Source organism: Carassius gibelio, chromosome A25, assembly GCF_023724105.1.
Source record: "Carassius gibelio isolate Cgi1373 ecotype wild population from Czech Republic chromosome A25, carGib1.2-hapl.c, whole genome shotgun sequence".
NCBI classification, from domain to species: Eukaryota; Metazoa; Chordata; class Actinopteri; order Cypriniformes; family Cyprinidae; genus Carassius; species Carassius gibelio.
The window spans coordinates 15164760-15183919 of NC_068395.1; the positions used below are offsets into that span (position 1 = coordinate 15164760).

At 40.9% G+C, this 19160-nt stretch overlaps 1 protein-coding gene and 1 gene segment (V, D, J or C); both read right to left on the reverse strand.

Moving 5' to 3' along the window:
- Window positions 1–6598: 6598 nt before the first annotated feature.
- On the reverse strand, window positions 6599–8691 carry LOC127946909 (uncharacterized). Its single transcript, XM_052543724.1, has 2 exons — window positions 8485–8691; window positions 6599–7983 (listed from the first exon to the last, which is right to left on the reverse strand). The coding sequence occupies exon 2, from the start codon at window positions 7964–7966 to the stop codon at window positions 6599–6601; it is 1368 nt and encodes a 455-aa protein (XP_052399684.1). The 5' UTR covers window positions 7967–7983; window positions 8485–8691.
- A 5229-nt stretch (window positions 8692–13920) lies between these two features.
- LOC127947168 (immunoglobulin lambda constant 7-like) overlaps window positions 13921–19160 on the reverse strand; it is a 67810-nt gene continuing 62570 nt past the window's right edge. The window contains 1 exon segment of the C gene segment in view: window positions 13921–14165. Coding sequence covers window positions 14139–14165 — 27 coding nt within the window.

Here is a 19160-nt window from a genome sequence, read left to right on the forward strand (position 1 = left end):
ATATGTACAGTGGCCGTAAATCTTATGTGAAGTTACAACAACAATTTTTTATAGAAAACAACGGGAGGGGGAGACATTGTGTGACTATTCTCATGCACTTATGTATTTAATGGAGCTGATTGTAAATACTAATGCTGACTGTGTCTCTAATCCAGATAGGGTTGTTCGAGGCCAGTTTGTGGAGCATGTGAAGAGTGTTTTCTTGCGCCGTGAGTTGAAAAAATTAGTACGGCAGACTCCTACCATGTCGCTGTGGCAAGTCAGAGAGGAAGCGATACGATGGTCAGAAGAAAGCGAAGTTGAATATGGTCAAACAAATTCCACTTCAGTCTTTAGGCAGGCCAATATGGAGTTGAGTGATTGCAATGCGGTAGTTGTTGATAAGAGAGATGTTGAATTGAATATTCTTAAACAACAACAGATGCAGATCAGCACCCTTACGCAAGGTTTTGAATCTTTTAAAGCCAGATTTGAAGTTTCTCATTGTGGTCCCCAGGCTGAGGCTATGATTAACCACCCAGTAAACCAGTCAGTCCCTGCGTCACGACAATGTCTACGTTGTAATAGCCCAGGCCATCTTGCCCGATACTGTCGTACATCCATACCAAATGAGTTTAGACTAAAGAGAAGGCAAACTAATCAATCTGAGTCAGAACCATCGGCAGCGGTTGCAGTTGAAAAACCTTCCTGCGCCCTGTCCTGTTACCGAGGTGGTTATTGGGGGGGGGGGGGGGGGTGCCAATACTATGTCTAATAGATACTGGCTCTATGGTTGGTACAATTACAGAGAGCTGTTTTTCCAAGAATTTTGCGAGATTGGGCCCACAGAAACTACAAAGTTGCCATTGGTTGAAATTGAAAGCTGCAAACGGTTTAGATATTCCATATATTGGATACGTGGCGTTGGATGTCATAGTGCAAGGACAGATCATTTCAAACTGTGGGATTCTAGTAGTTAAAGATTCACCGTGCCCTACATTCTCAAAACAAAAAGAAAGTACCCCCGGTTTGGTAGGAATGAACATCCTTACCCAGTGTTATCAGCAGCTCCTTTGTCAGCAGGGGGTAGCTTTGCCTTGGTCTTGTCTGAGTTGCAGGATAACTATTTGTGGAAGGAAGCCATGTTAAGATGCCAGCAGTTGGAGGATCAGTCCTCCAGTTGTGTGGGGAAAGTTTGTGTCCAGTCTAAAGCCCCAGTTCCAATTTCAGCTGGCTGTTTGGTGTTAGTACCTGCAACTGGACCTAAAGGTAAAGTTGACAGTAGATCTTTAGTTTATTTGGAACCAATTGATTCTGATGAAATCCATTTGCCTCCTGGAATATTACTTTCCCATGCGTTATTGACCATGGAGAATGGGTTAACAAATATTCCCGTTGTAAAGGTTGGCACTCAGATTGCATATTTACAACCACGAGCATTGTTGGGGGGGGTTGTATCTTGCAGATATGTTTGATTCTGAAATTTATTTTGAGGAAAGATTTACACCAGATGGGTGGATCGCCTCTATTAAGCAACATACTGCGGAAGTAGAGCCAGAGTTGAAAAGTTTTGATGTGGTAGATCTTACAAATTTGACTCCTGAACAACAGGCAGTAGTAAAAAATCTTTTGTCTAAATATAGAGGAGTTTTTTCTAAAGGAGAAAGTGATTTGGGCTGTACTACTTTAATAGAACACCAGATTCCAGTAGTTGATAAGGCCCCAGTTAGGCAACGTTATAGGAGGATACCCCCTTCCCAGTATGAGGCTGTAAAGGCACATATTCGACAGCTTTTAGAAGCACAGATTATTAGGGAGAGTTGCAGTCCGTATGCCTCACCCATTGTCTTGGTCCAGAAGAAAGATGGCACGTTGAGGCTCTGTGTGGATTACAGGCAATTGAATTCTAAGACTCGAAAGGATGCATACCCCCTTCCCAGAATTGATGAATCCCTGGATGCACTGTCCGGGGCCAAATGGTTTTCCACTCTCAATTTAGCAAGTGGCTATAACCAAGTCCCCTGTGGCGGAGGCAGATCGTTCCAAAACCGCATTCTGCACACCATTTGGATTATTTGAATTTAATCGTATGCCTTTTGGCCTATGTAATGGACCAAGTACCTTTCAAAGACTTATGGAGCGCATTTTTGGAGATCAGAGTTTTCAGTCCCTGCTGCTATATTTGGATGATGTAATTGTGTTCTCATCTATTTTTGAACAGCATGTACAAAGACTGGAGTTGGTCCTGCGCAGACTTGATAAGGAGAATCTGAGAGTAAAGTTGCCTAAGTGTTCATTTTTTCAGCACAAGGTGAAATACTTGGGCCATGTGGTGTCTTCTGATGGAGTGTCAACTGATCCAGACAAGATCGCAGTTGTGGCAAAGTGGAGAAGACCTAAAAATCTTCAAGCGCTAAGATCATTCCTGGGCTTTGCAAGCTATCATCACCGCTTTGTCCCAGGGTTCTCAAAAATAGCGCAGCCGTTAAATACCCTGGTTGCTGCCTAAAAATCACAGAGGTACGTCAAAGAAAGCCTTGGAGCAATGGACTGACGTATGTGAACATGCATTTCAAACATTAAAGAGCAAGTTATTATCTGCTCCTGTGTTAGCTTATGCAGACTTCAAGAAATCTTTTATTCTTGAAGTAGATGCAAGCCATAATGGACTTGGTGCGGTACTATCGCAAGAACAAGATGGTAAAGTAAGGCCTATAGCATATGCAAGCAGAGGACTGAGAAAAGCTGAACGTAACATGCAAAATTATAGTTCCATGAAATTGGAATTTTTAGCCCTGAAATGGGCAGTGGCTGATAAGTTCAGGGAGTATTTGTTGGGAAATAAATGTCTTGTTTTTACCGACAATAATCCATTGAGCCATTACCAAACGGCAAAATTGGGAGCAGTGGAGCAAAGATGGGCATCACAACTGGCAGCCTTTGATTTAGAGATTCGATATAAGCCCGGAAAGGCAAACATCAATGCCGATGCACTATCTCGCCAGTATGTTGATGCAACGATGGAAGTTATTGCCCCATTAACCCCTTTGCCAGTTCTGTTGACACAGGCGATCCAAGAGGCGAGTAGCCCAGACATGCAGGTTACCCAGGAGTCAGTGACCACCCTTCCAGCACGAACAAAGGGGGACATTACACTGTTGCAGATCCGGTGATAGGCCCTTTTCTGGTGTTTTGGAAGCGTCAGCAAAGCCCAAATCGGGAAGAGAGAGAGGCTGCATCGCCACAATTATTAGAACTTTGTAGGCAATGGAATAAGCTGCTGAAAAAAAAATGACACTCTCTATCGACGAATTATGCCACAGGAGGGAGGCAAGGAAATTCATCAATTGGTGCTTCCAGAGGTGTTAAGAGAGGATATGTTAACGAGTCTTCATGACGAACATGGGCATCAAGGGATTGAGAGAACAACAGACCTGGTGAGACGGCGATGTTATTGGCCAGGTATGAATCAAGATGTTGAACAATGGTGTAAAAACTGTGAAAGATGCACACTGGCTAAGGCCGTTCAGCCAAGGGTACGCAGTTTTATGGGCCATCTATTGGCTTCTAAACCACTTGATATTTTGGCAATAGACTTTACTGTATTAGAGCCTTTATCTGATGGAAAAGAGAATGTTTGTTTGTTTGTTTTAATATTGACTGATGTTTTTTCGAAGTACACTCAAGCCATCCCTACCAAGGATCAATCTGCCAGTACTGTAGCCGAGGTTTTGGTAAATCACTGGTTTTATATTTTTGGAGTACCCCGCCAAATCCATTCAGACCAAGGGAGGTGTTTTGAAAGCATACTGATCCAACAACTTTGTTCCATGTATGGGGTAGTTAAGACAAGAACAACACCATATAGAGCTTGGCAACCGACGTCACTGCGCAGTGCATTCTGGGATGTAAACGATAGGGCGCCGCCATACTGTGAGGCCACCACACAAGCCGGTAACCAAAGAAACCATACACAATAGCGCAGTACACAATGTAAGTATATATAAGAATGCTTAAAACTAGTTTAAAACAAGGTGGATTGTACAGAGACAAACTCCTACCGGATGCCAAGAAGCGCTATATTGAAAAAATCAACTTTATTGGAAATGTCGATCCTTATGATGTCCCAACAGACCAGTGGATCCGCGACCCTGACGCCTTACCTCCCATCACGTTTCCTGATATTTTTACGTATTTTGTTTGTGGTGTCAGTGCTTATACTGCTGAGCAATTTCGTAACTATAAGTCTCTGGAAGCCCACGTTCAGTTTACTAATGGTTGGGTACATGACCTGGAGAGTTTTAAGCCTGTCAGCGGTGAAAACACTGTCGTCCGAACAAAGGTAAGTTACCAGCTTTCTTTGAGCATTTTTCTATTACAGTGTTTTTTTTTTTTTTTGCGTACAATGTAGTTTATGTGTCATTTGTACAGCGCAAACTTGTATAACGATAAAAATTAATAAATATAGCCTTAAACAACAGACAAAGTGTAACGTTAGCGAAGTTTGAAGGAGCTAGCGGCTGCTGCTTGTACATGCGCATACACACAAACACAGGGTTCAGTCAGTCTCTCTCTCTCTCTCTCTCTCTCTCTCTCTCTCAAATAGCTTTATTGACATGGCGAAATAAATATTTACATTGCCAAAGCATTAATAACCCTATACAATATATACAATAAAAAAAAAAATGTATAACTAAAGACATACATGAAAATAAACAGCAATAAAATCCTCTATTCTTTCTATCTCACACACACACAGTTGCAAAAGCAAACATAGAAGGTTTACGTAGAAAATACATAAACATTACAATATTCATTACAGTATTAACTTTTTTTTGTCTCTGTTAAGGTCATGCACTCTCAGCGACTGAATGAACCACCTTTAAAGCCATGGGTGATCATCAGCAACAGTGGGAAGGTGGAGTGTGCACACTGCACGTGTATGGCAGGAGTAGCGGAGACATGTACCCATGTAGGGGCTCTGTTATTTAAAGTTGAGGCTACTTTTCGGATTCATGGGAAAAAAACTGTCACAGATGTACCGGCATACTGGGTTTTGCCCAGCAATTTGAGCAAGATTACAGCTGAAGTGGGATACAAAATTGACTACACCTCATCTGCTAGGCAAAAAAAAATGCTTGACCAGCGCATAACTGCACCCTCCACTGCGCCAGGCATAAGGAGTCGTGCCAAAAAAAGAAAAATTCCCCAAGCTAAACTTGATGAATTGTCACCCCTGCTTGACACACTGCTGCAGCATAGCAAGGCTGTTGGTTTGTCAGGGATGAATAAGTATTACACAATGTACACAGACACCGTACAGCCCTCTGCAGTGCCCGAATGCCTTGCCACATCTCTGTGTGATAAAATAATAGATTCAAATTCCCTTTCAGCTCTTCATCTAAATTGTGAGAAATACAGAGATGCTGCAAATGTGACTGATGAGCAGGCATCATCTATTGAGATGTGCACAAGACAACAGCATCAATCTTCTGCTTGGTATGCAAGTCGGACTGGAAGAATTACTGCCTCAAACATGCATGCAGTCTTTGCCACCAGTATAGAAAAGCCAGCCCTGACTGTTATTAAAAAGGTGTGCAACCCACAACACACAGTGTCAACTGTACAAACCAGATGGGGTATAGAGCATGAGATGGATGCTCAAAAGACCTACCTTCACACCAGAGCCCCACATCACACTAACCTAAAAGTCGAAAAGTGTGGTTTTATAATTAACCCCAGGTTTCCTGAAGTTGGAGCCTCTCCTGATGGACTTACAATGTGCGATTGCTGTGGGAAAGGCTGCCTTGAAGTTAAGTGTCCCTTCAAATATAGATCAAGCACCATCCAACAGGCCTTAGAAACAAAGGACAAAAACTTCTGTCTTGAGTTGTCCTATGAAAAGCTTCAGCTTAAGAAAACACACAGTTATTACACACAGATGCAGACGCAAATCTTTGTCACTGGATCCAACCACATTGACCTTGCTGTTTGGACTCTGAAGGACTTTGTAGTCGTACGGGTCTTTCCGGACCAGGAATTCTGGGATCTACGTCTACAGAAAGCACAAAAATTCTTTGAGAAAGTTTGCCTTCCAGAGCTTATAGCAAAATATTACTCAAAGAATACACCAAAGGTACTATAAGCTCGCTTGCACAGCCAATGTAGTCTGGGTTTTACACTGTATATATTTATATATGAAATTTGTTCTCAACATGATTGCACTATATAATATATATATATATATTTGCCGTTTCTGAAGAGGTTTACAGAGACATGTTTACATTTATCGCTGGAAAAATTAATCAGTTTGTTCTCAACATGATTGCACTGTATACAAGATATATATGAAGTTTGTTCTCAACATGATTGCACTGTATACAAGATATATATGAAGTTTGTTCTCAACATGATTGCACTGTATACAAGATATATATGAAGTTTGTTCTCAACATGATTGCACTGTATATGATATAAGTTTGATCTCAACATGATTGCACTTTATATAATAGATATATATTTGCAGTTTCTGAAGATGTTTACATTTATTGCTGAAAAAATTCAAGTTGTTTTTGTACTTGCAAATTTCATTTTTATTAAACCAGTTTATTTCTAAAATTCATATTGCGTCATCTGTTTTTAATAGTAGACACATGTTAAGAAGTATACAGCAAACATTCACTATCTTGTCAAGAAGTGTCATCTCCTCCCCCTCACATGGCAGTAACAAACTAATTGGTATTCTCTTATGTAACATTGTGTACTTGTTGCGCAAACTGCCAATCACCCTTTCAACGTGAATCCTCAGGTGTGCTATTGCACGTGTATTTTCCACATCCTTAGCGTCAAGTTGACATCTTCCTTTAGTGAACGCAGGAACTTTGACCTCTGCACACATCATCCCCACACTATCCTTGATATCAAAGCCCCGATCAGCTAGCACTAAGTCACCAGGTAACAGTTTGTTGAGAAGGCCACAGTTCTCAGTTATGTGCTTGTCAGAGGCACGCCCACCCCATCCCTTGGAAATAAATGATATGGCACCTTGTGGTGTAATACCAATGAGGTATTTCATGGTGTGTGTACCTTTGTAATGAGAAAAGGCCTGTGCCCGTGCCTTTAGATTTGATGGCCTTTCTGTGCGTATTTCAAAGCAGTCGACTATAATAGCAACACGTTTCCCAAAAGCTTCCAAAAATTGATGCGGCATTGTAGCTTGTAAGCAATGCCTCTCTGGCCAGCACACCAATGGATTAAGCCGTGCATTTAAAACATCTATGGTGTCAGTAAAGGCAGTAGAAAGAGTATTACGTGACACATGGAAGAGATGGGCAAGGTGCTGTACAGGAAGATCAAGCCTCAGACGTATGAGTGTCAACAAAAGCATTTGAAAGGATGACAACTTTTTGGTAACTGGCAGGAAAGCCTTAACAGTGGTGAACAAAGACAATAAAATTGCAAAGCATGGAATTCCTGTGTAGTACCTGACCTTATTTGTGTCACCCTTTAAGAAGTCCTCATCCATCTTTCTCTTGTTCAGCTCACACCTAAGCTCCCTGTTCTCCTGCAACAGACGGTTAACTTCTGCACTGTTGCGCTCACAGAACTGACATTCTCTTCTTTGTCTCTTAACTGGCATGTCAACTTCTGCCTGGTTTCCACCTTCCTCATCCTCATCCTCTGCGGCTTCCACATCTGCCCATTCTCCACACTCATCTTCTACAGCTCCCACCTCTGCCTGGTCACCACCTGCAGCATCTGCTGCCACTTCTGCCTCTGCCTGGTCACCACCTTCCTTTTCATGTGCTGATCCCACCGGTTCTGCAGTGGTTTCTCTCTGCATTTGGGATTCACCGTCGTCTCCTGCTACTGGCACGGTCATTTGTTGTCGTTGTAATCGACGAGAATACCGGTCTGACTCGGTAGCACGCACTTCACAGTGTCCCAGGTGCAGTGTTGGAGCCCAGTCAGGATTTGACTCATCCATTTCATAAGATGGTTTCCCTTTAAGAAAACAAGACATCAATAAATAAATAAATACAAAAAAAAAAAACTACTGCAGTGAAACAACTTTTTAAACAACATAGAAAAAACATTTTTAAGATGCATATTAAATCAATCACACCTTATTTAACAAAATCATAATATGAAATTAAAATAGGAATGTCTTAAAAAACACAAACATGTGTTGTCCTAAATGTCAGCCCTGTAAAAAATGTCATATTCATTTATTTTAACTGTGTAAAGGTGGTGGTATATACACACCATTATGTGTTTTTAAAATATCTTATGTTAAAGTAGTTTCACAGCTATATAAGTGCCTGGTAGTTATTCTGGACTTTTCATTTACTACATTTCACCTAAACATTGTTTATATTTCTCATAGAAATTATAATACCATGTTGGATAAAAAGTGTCTTCCATACCACTCAATGCTCAGATTAAAGAATAAGATCTATTTTTCTGCAAGATATTTAGAAGTGTCTCTAATTCTTTGACCCTCACCTGAATAAAAATGTCTGGAACACACTTTTAACGATCTTGGGATGCTTGAAAAGTTGATGTCTTTTCGTCTTACGGCTGAAATCCACGACAGCCGGCGTCTTTTTGTAACATCCGACACATAGCTTCCTTGATTCTTCCTCCAGACAGGAAAGCTAAAGAAAGACAATGCGTTGTCTAATTTTGTACCTTGTCGGTCATGTGAACGGACACTGCAACCGACTACACAGCATGTTCGCCCCATAACTTAAAAATTAATGGAAAAATATATAATTTATATATTAGCGGACCCCTGGCCTGACAGATTTGCGGAACGGCGACGGCCTCACAATATGGCGGTGCTACCCATAAGCCACCGCGACGCTAGAGGCGTTACGTCACGCTGCCAAGCTCTATAGGCCACAGGGTAATGGCCAGTGTGAACGCTTTAATAGAACACTTCATGATTTGCTTCGCACTTTGCCTGTTGAAAAGAAATGCAACTGGCCTGTTCACCTTCCACAAATGTTGTTTGCTTATAATACAACGGTGCATCAATTACCTGGCTATTCCCCTCATATGTTGCTGTTTGGAAAGGAACTGCAACTACCGGTAGATTTTACTCCTGGGGCAGGAGAGCCTGCAAGGAGGGCGGATTGGTGAGTGGATCACAGAGCACCAGGAGAAATTGAAGAGTGTATTTCAGGATGCAAGACGTCAACTGCAAGCAGCTGCTGACCAGAGAGCAAGGAAGCATGATGTGACCGTTAAGAATCCAGAACTTGAGTTGGGGCAACTAGTTGTAAAGAGGGATCACAGAAGGAAAGGTCGCCAAAAGATTCAAGATTTCTGGGACCCCACAGTGTTTAAAGTGGTATGGTGCCCCAGTGATGGAAACGCTGTTTATACTGTTGTCCCAGTGGAAGGTGACGGACCAGTGCGGAATATTCATAGGACAGAACTGCGACCAGTGCATGCTCCCATTCCCGTGTTAGAAACGGAGGATTTGGGATTTCCCAGTCAAAGTACTGAACCGGATCTGGAGAGTCCGAATCATGCTTTTGTGTTTTTCCGTACTGTGACAGATTGTCATCTCAATAACCCTGTGTTTCCTGCATATTCCCCAGCGGAGGGTCAGCGGAACGGGTACAACCAACCTGAAGTTACGGCCCAAAAAGAAACTGGACAGCAAGAAGAGTTGAGGAGAACTTCAAGAGCGACAGCAGGCCACCATTCTAACCCACATCACTAGCCACGACCAAGTCGTCCATTAGAAACAGAACTGTAAGGGTTTTGGCATGCGGATTTGTAGCTCCCCTATTCCATGGAGATTATTTTGTCCTGTCGACGGGACGTCAACGAAATTTGAGGAGGAGATATGTGGCAGAGAGGAGGACACTAGGACCTGGGGTGGCGGTAATGCACCATTAAGCTGGATGCCAACCGCCGTTAAAAAAGAAGAAGAAGAAGAAGACTAGGACCTGGGGAAGAATTGGGTGAGGCATGACTGGTAGGGGTGCTAGAACTAATTGTCACACAAACAAGACCAGGTGAAACAACTTATTTAAGGTAAGCCAAACGATCAGAAGATGAGAAGGTGAACGGGAAGCTGGGCTCTTTGTTTGTTCAGGGGGCGAGCTGATTCAGTGCATAACGCAAACTGCTAAAAACAAGGTAGTAACTGTTTTTATGGTTTTGGTTAGTATTTAAGTATAATGCTATGTGATCCTTGTTTGTTTGCAGCATTTTGATTCATCATGAGCGGGGCTGATTACTAATGTACTATTGGAAGGCACAAGCTACTAAAACAAGGTATTAATAGTTATTTAATTGTTTCTGTTTTAGAAATGTACTAAGGTGTGCATTTTTATTGTAGGACTGGCACCGATTGTTATCTGTTTAATTTAGAGTTGGTTTCTTACTACTTATTTTATATGAGGTTTTAATGAGTTCTTGAACTCAACTGAAAGTGTGTTTTAAGTGTGACAAATGAATGACGAGTGAGTCTCTGTTAACATTTGCGGGGAGTAATGACCTAGCATAGTGCTCATGAGAATGAGGAATTGCTGAGTTGGTTGTTAAAGGTGTTTTGTTTGTTTTGTTTTCCCAGACTGTTGCACTCGAGGGACAGTGGGCGCACGTGTGGTGTTTACTCTTATTGGATGCAGTGGTTTGGTGTGAGGGTGTCACATATAGGTAAATGCTGTGGTGATGTAGTGGTTTGTTTTGGAGTATCTTCACTCCACTTGTACCTCTGTGTACTGCCTGGGTTGGTTTATTTTGTCTTTTTAATTATGTGTTTTTTATGCCTATAAGGGACTTGTGAAATCTGCTCTGTAAAAGCGTTTATACTTAAAATCCTCACTGCTGGTTTATTCTATATACATGGTTTACCTGTAAGCTCATTAACTGGGCAAGGTTACAATCAATTGCTTATTACTTATAAAGCCCTGAATGGTTTAGCACCTCAGTATTTGAATGAGCTCCTGTAACCTTATCCTCCACTTCGGCTGCATTCTCAAAACTCAGCAATTTGATGATACCCCCTCCTCAAATCTTGGCCTGGAGGTCCAATGCACCACAGAGTTTAGCTCCAACCCTGATCAGTCTCCTGTCTGGTCTTTTTTTTTTTTTTTTTTTTTTTTTCAATGATCCCAAAAACATTTGATTGGCATTGATTAGCATGCTCAGGTGTGTTTGATTAGGGTTAGAGCTAAACTTTGCAGGAAAGTGGATCTCAAGATCCAGATTTGATGACCTAGAATATCAAAATCAATTGGGTGGCAGATCCTTTTTCCTTTTTGGCACCTAAACTCTGGAATAACCGAACTAACATTGTTCAGGAGGCTGACACACTCTTGCAGTTTAAATCTAGATTAAAGACCCATCTCTTTAACCTGGCTTACACATAACATACTAATATGCTTTTAATATCGAAATCCGTTAAAAGATTTTTAGACTGCATTAATTAGGTAAACCGGAACCGTAACACTTCCCATAACACCCGATGTACTTGCTACATCATTAGAAGAATGGCATCTACGCTAATATTAGTCTGTTTTTATCGTATTCTGAAGTCACTGTAGCCACCAGATCCAGTCTGTATCCAGATCAGAGGGTCACTGCAGTCGCCCGGATCCAGTACGTATCCAGACCAGATGGTGGATCAGCACCTAGAAAGGACCTTTACAGGCCTGAAAGACAGCGGACACCAGGACAAATAGAGCCCCAGATACAGATCCCCTGTAAAGACCTTGTCTCAGACGACCACCAGGACAGACCACAGGAAACCGATGATTCTTCTGCACAATCTGACTTTGCTGCAGCCTGGAAGTGAACTGCTGGTTTCGTCTGGTCAGAGGAGAACTGGCCTCCCAACTGAGCCTGGTTTCTCCCAAGGTTTTTTTCTCCATTCTGTCACCAATGGAGTTTCGGTTCCTTGTCACTGTCACCTCTAGCTTGCTTAGTTGGGGTAACTTCATCTACAGCGATATCGTTGACTTGATTGCAAATAAATGCACAGACACTATTTAAACTGAACAGAGATGACATCACTGAATTCAGTGATGAACTGCCTTTAACTGTCATTTTGCATTATTGACACACTGTTTTCCTAATGAATGTTGTTCAGTTGCTTTAACGCAATATATTTTGTTTAAAGCGCTATATAAATAAAGGTGACTTGACTTGACTATAAAATTAATCAGTTGGATATTTTCTCAATTAATCGGTTAGTTGTTTGGTGTATAATATGTCAGAAAAATGTGTTTCCCCAAAACCCCAGGAGTGGTCCTCAAATGTTTTGTCCACAACTCAAAAATATTCAGTTTACTGTCACAGAAGAGAGAAGACACTAGAACATATTCACATTTAACAAGCTGGAATCAAATAATTTTTTACTTTTGTCTTAAGAAATGACTCAAACCGACTAATCGATTATCAAAATAGTTGTTATTTTTATTCTTATTATTATTATTAACAGACTTTTACCGTACCCACGAAACCTTGAACGGCTAGTGATAACATTAACTAGCTAGGTAGAGGTGACTTGAATCAGTGGCATGAATCTACCGTGAACCAAATTAACCTCAAAAACATGAAGTTTAGTACTGTTCTCCGAGTTCACTCACTTTTGGTTTTTACCCGAGGCCGTTTGCTGGCATCAGGAGGAGGGCTGCTGTCTTGATGATGCTTAAAAAAACGACTACCCACTAAAAAAACCCACTACTACTGGCAACACCGCAAGCAATTGGTCAACAATGACAGTTGCAGCGCAATATGAAAGACCATCTTAGGTTTAACAACAAACAACCCATGAAACTAATAATGAACAATATGAAACTAAAACCACATAAACTTAATTTAAAATGGCTTAGGAACTGTAGGCTATTTAGAGGTGGATAAAAATGGCTTAGGAACTGTAGGCTATTTAGAGGTGGATAAATGCACTTTGAAGGTGGGTAAACACAATTTCCGAATTTTGGGACATGCGTAAAAGGCGTTTACGTGCGTTAAGCCTCCACTACATCCCTTTGTACAAGATAAGATTTTCATGAAAATGTTAAAGTAAAATATTATAATATTATCAGCAAAGAATATCACATATATATCCTGTTCTTTCTAACTCTGTTTCTAGGTTTCAGTTGGCAAGTGAAACATGCTTGTCCAGGTTCATATGCTTGTATGGCCTGGTATCAGCAGAAACCTGGAGAAGCTCCTGAACTCCTCATATATTATACAACAACCCATTACACTGGAACTCCATCTAGATTCAGTGGCAGTGATTTCACTCTGACCATCAGTGGAGTCCAGACCTCCATCAGTCAGAGTCACAGTGACTGCACTGATACAGCTGAGAAATACTGCAGCTGCTGATGAACACAATCACACACAACACTGATCAACACAAACACTAATATCACAATAGCATTACAATCAACATTAATCTTGCATTTATGGGCAGATTAAGTGTTATCAATAAAGCAGAACAGACTGCATTCAGTCACTTCTGCTGTCTGGACATGATGCTTTCTATTTGACCCACAGAAAGATTCACATTCTTTAACAATTAGTGCCAGAATTACTGATTCTTGATTTAGGATAATGGATTTTTTTTTATTACATTTCATCCATGTTTTTACACTCTCCTACAAATGTGATGGTGAGTTTGTCTGTGTGCTGCTTGACTACAGCAGAAGTGAAACTGGTCTGTTTCAGTTCAGATCATGTAACCAATCAAACAGAGACACTGGGAGTGTGGACTGAAAATCTCATTTACATTGTGTGTAGTGTTTGCGATCCTCTCAGAATAGAGCAGCTCTGTCTCCAGAGACCATGTTCAAACCCCAAGAGCTTTATTTGACTAGATTTACTGCTACTGACAGGGTTTCTGAAAAACACTTGGACAAACACTACATGCATCTTGATCTGTTAGTTGAATGATGTTGTCAGACACAAATGGAGTTTGTTGAGAAGCTTTATTGAATGTTGCAGCAAACACAGCAGATTGAAAGATCAGTCAGTGCTTTGACACTAGAGCTCTCTTTCAGTATTGATTTGTAAATGACTACAGCTGCAGCACTAGACTCATGTGAATTCTGCCCGACACAGGACACTCAGATACGTTCATCTTCAGGAGAGAGCAGCGCTCACTGGAGAAACATCAGCTCTGCGAGTGACTAACAGCGACTCTTGTGGAACGAGGCCTCATGAGGAGCTCCATCATGTGTTACTCTGCAGACGTACAGCTCTCCCTCTTCCCAGCGTGCTTTGCTGAGGGTCAGGACACTACTGCGGCTGAAGCGGCCGTCCTGCTCGCTCTCTGCGCTGGTCACAACCCCCTCGGTGACCTCTGAGCCGTCCAGTGTCCAGCTCACCAGCGCCCCCTGTGGAGAGTAAGAGCTGAGCAGACAGAGCAGTGTGGCTGAGTCTCCAGAGATCTGCAGAGAAGAGGGCGGCAGCAGAAACACTGAGGGCTTTACTGTGGGACCAGCTGCAGGAGACAAACACAACACATTCACAAACACGAAGAAAACACACTGCAGCTCCAGCACTCTTCTGCCCTGCAGCATTCACATCATTTCAACATGACTTTCAGCAGCAGGCGTGTGAGATGCAGTAAAAATCACAACAATCTCATCATTCATCTTATTCACCATCACTGCACCTTTTATATACACAAACTACACAACTATATAACATTTAAATCCTTAAAAATTAAACAAACTTACAAAAGACACTGACTGTTTTCATTTCTGTAGTTTTTGTACCCCAACAAAATGATTTTTAAAATTTTCTGTTAGATGTTCCACGCTAATTTTCTTTTGTTTATACATCCAAGTTTAACTCAATTTCAGACTTACATTATGACTGCAGCTCAGATCAAGTGTAAAGTAGATTGCTGATTAGTTTATAAAACCACCAAATCAACATATTAAATGAGCTGATATACAAACTAAACAATTGCTACACACATTCCCATGAAACCTTTTAAATATAACAGAACATACTAAGAAATGTACCAGCTTTAATTCCAATACTTTTTATAATCCTAAACAGTCTTTACATTTTAGTCAGGTGAGATATTTAACTCAAAATGGAACTCCGTTTCAAACAGAGATTGTATGATAAACGAATAAATAAGCACAAAATAAGCAAAAGAGATTCAGAATCATTGATCTACAGAAAGTAGCTCTATTTATATTTTAATGCCAGAGCTCTTTTGTCCATGATATTTACAATGAAATATTATGTATGTGTGAACTCCGTATAGAAATTAATGAAAGAAAAACTTGATAAACTGATAAGTCACAATGAGCCACATTATGAAAAAGTGAATAGTTCAGTTATGCGGAGTGTTACATGAGAATATTTTAAATAAAATATTCATTGGGAAACAATTTGTTTTATATTAAAAAAAAAATAAAAACAAATAAAAAAATGGTTTTAATTTTAAAACATTTTTACACAAATCTAAATTGTATGTTTTAATGGAAATTTAAAAAGAGCCAGACTTACCGAGCACCAGTTTAGTTCCTCCACCGATTGTGTACCACAGTGATATAATCTAATGAAACACTCGTACAAAAACCTCTATTCCACTCGAGTGAACCAACTCCAGCAGAGAGAGAGAGAGAAACAAACACACAGAGAAGAAACACCTCAGCTGCTGACAATGTCATTCTTTTCATTAGCAGTTGAAGAATCTCATTCACTGTAATCCTGATACAGTTTGACTATGTCCTAGATTTCGCATTCATAGCTTCATTGTGTGCCAATAACACTTTAAGAAAATAAATTTGATGAAACTTGACCGCTTTTATCATGGATGATGTCATTGTCAGGGATCTGGGAAGGAAGACCCAATTGCAGTGAGATAAGGTTTTATTGACAAGACCGATACAAGAGCTAATGAAGTGCACAACAGAAAACACAATAAACAGAACAGCTAGGGAAGGCTTCTGGAAACAATTGGCAGAATACTTAGTCAACAGAGGGGGCAGCAAGACCAGGTTGATAGAGAAGGCTACACAAGGCACCATAGAGCAGAGCTCAGAAACTTGTTGACCACTTCCTCTGGAGACAGACCAGATGCCAGGCTGGTAGAACCAGGGCAGGACAAATGGGGACAGGTCAGGAACTCGAACATAAGACTAGACAGGAAAAAGCTCCAAAAACACAAGTTAAAGCAAAGACAAATTTAAACTTATGGGACTTATCAAACAAAACCAAGACTAGAAAACTAAATGAATCTTGCAGATGAAAGCAAAGGGCAAGAACAAACAAATTACTAAAAACAAGGAGCAAGACAAGAACATAGAATCACATGGACTAGACAAAACAAGGGCACAATACCAACCAGACACATATTCAGCCACATATTCAGACAGAGGGGTGAGAATGACAAAGGCGCAGCAAACACAAAAGAGTAAGGTGCACTGTAAATAGGGAGGAAAATACATGAGGGACAGGTGAGCACAATTAGACCAACTAGGGTAACAAGAGGGTGTGGTAAAAAGGAAACAAGGAGGAGGGGCTAAAGGAGCACATGGCTAAGAAAATAACTAACAAGGCCATGTGCTGACACTAGACACAAGAAACAAACATAAAACAAAATGACAGTGCAAAACCCTGACGGTCATGGAGTATATAATAATAATGCTTTTGATCTTCACACGAAGCTCGATAATTATGATTCACACAAAAAAAACCTGTATCTTCAGACAATTACATTTTTCAGATTCACATTTTTCAGTCTAGACTCTTTTTACACAATAGGTCTCATAAAAGATATCCCATATAGTGACATCAACACCGATTCAACATTTAAAAGACCACAAGGGACTTTTACTCTTTTAATCTAAATACAGCTGAATACTATTGACTTATTCTTGATAACACATCTATTATCAGATACTTTCACTTAAATAAATGAATCATGAATGACTAGAACAGATGAATATGTTATTACAGTGACACTAGAAAGTGAAATTGTTGCATGACAATATAAAGACTAGGACTAGTGTCACACCAGCCTGTGCAACAACAAATGAACAAAACTAATATTTTATATTACATTTACATTACATTTACATTAATCAATGCAATTATGAGTAAATTATTTAAAAAAATATTATTGTGAAAGAAAAATATTACAGTATTAGTTGTAGCAGCTCACGCTGTTGTAAATCCTGCCCACTTCTTTGCATTATCAGCATATACTTCAGTACTCTGAGAGTGTTTATAGTGCTGTGAGTTTAACACTTCATGACTGAGAGCAGAACAGAACACAATCTTCATCCTCTCACAAGACACAACAACAACAATGAACAACATCATCATCCTCATCTGGACTCTTACACTGTTTGCTCAAGGTTTGTGTAATACAGTTTCTATTATTTAATGTTGTTATTTATTTTTTTATTCTTTGAAGTGTAAAATATTAATCAATATACAATAGTCCATCAATAACAGCAGCTCAACCAGGACAAGAAGTCAGAATAACCTATAAAACCAGCAGTTCAGTGTATAGTGGAAATTGGTTACACTGGTATTTACAGAAACCGGGAGAAGCTCCTAAACTCCTCATATATACTGCAACAACCCGTTACACTGGAACTTCATCTAGATTCAGGGGCAGTGGATCTGGCAGTGATTTCACTCTGACCATCAGTGGAGTCCAGACTGAAGATACAGGACATTATTACTGTCAGAGTTCACATAAGGTCACTACATCAGTAATAGCTGGGTGTTCACAGTGATAAAGAGTCGTACAAAAACCTCCGTCAGTCAGAGTCACAGTGACTGCACTGATACAGCTGAGAGATACTGCCGCTGCTCATAAACACAATCACACACAACACTGATCAACACAAACACTAACAAAACAATGCAAACAGATGGTGGAGTTTATTGTGATATACTTTGACGTTGACTTGGCGAATCCCCGATTGAATGTGTAACATCTTTAAGTTTAAAGGTTATTTTGTCACACAGTGACAAGTGTGTCACGGAAATTTAGTAGTAGTAGTAGCCCTTTATTGTCACTAGTCACAAGTACCAGTGCAATTAGCCATCAACCTGTCCATACATACACAACATACATACAATATGACAAGGGGGTAGACAGGACAGGAAGATAGGGATTTGAGGAAGAAATACAGCATAACATTAGGGAAGTGAGGAGAGAAAAAACAACACCCAGACTATGCTCCTTTTGAGAGCACGGTATGGGAACAGGAAAAACACCTCAGCACAAAAGCACATAATCAATACACCATAAACACATGACTTTGCAACTGGGGATAGAAATGGGGGGGGGGGGGGTTGATGTAATCCAGTGCAGAAAAAATAGCCATCCGCTCCTGCAGCTATTAAAGTGCTTGTCACAGATCCGCTTGCCAGATTGGCGGAACAAAGCGGCGAAGGCGAGGGATGGGTGTGGGGTGGTGAATGCTTATCTGTATATGTGTAGGAGTTTGTGTATTTTTAGGCCTGGAGAGTTGGGATTCTCTCTAGATGCCTCAGTCCGCAGATTATACAGCGTCACAGCAAGTTGCCATGGAGACAGCCTTGGTCAGGTCCTAGACAGAGTCAACAATCAACAGGTGTCTGTGAAGGGGGAGAGGAACGCGAGAAAGGTCTGGCTGCAGTGCTCCCTGGGAGAAATTTGTTGTTCCAAGCTAGCCAAGTCCAGCGCTGGTAAAGCCGAAAGAAGATAAGATACCAGTTGTTTGGTCTAGTAGCCGAATTCCATTTCACGGTCACTATGATTGTTCATTGTCTATTGGGTTCATTGTCACCCTCAGTACCACAACTTAGGTGCCCTTGAGCAAGGCATCAAACCCCCAACTGCTCCCTGGGCGCCGCAGCATAAATGGCTGCCCACTGCTCCGGGTGTGTGTTCACAGTGTGTGTGTGTGCACTTCGGATGGGTTAAATGCAGAACACAAATTCTGAGTATGGGTCACCATACTTGGCTGAATGTCACGTCACTTTCACTGTCACTTTCACTTTCTATTTTGGTCTCCAAATTCTCCAATTTCCTTTCCAAAGCCGTGAGCTTCTTCGTGATGATATCCATATTGCGGTTAAAAGTCTCAGTCTCAATGCTGACCGCTCTGCCCACTGCTCCAATAATGATGGGCAGCCTTGCGAGGCTTTGGACATCTGTTCCTGTCTTCCCTATCAAAATGTATTCC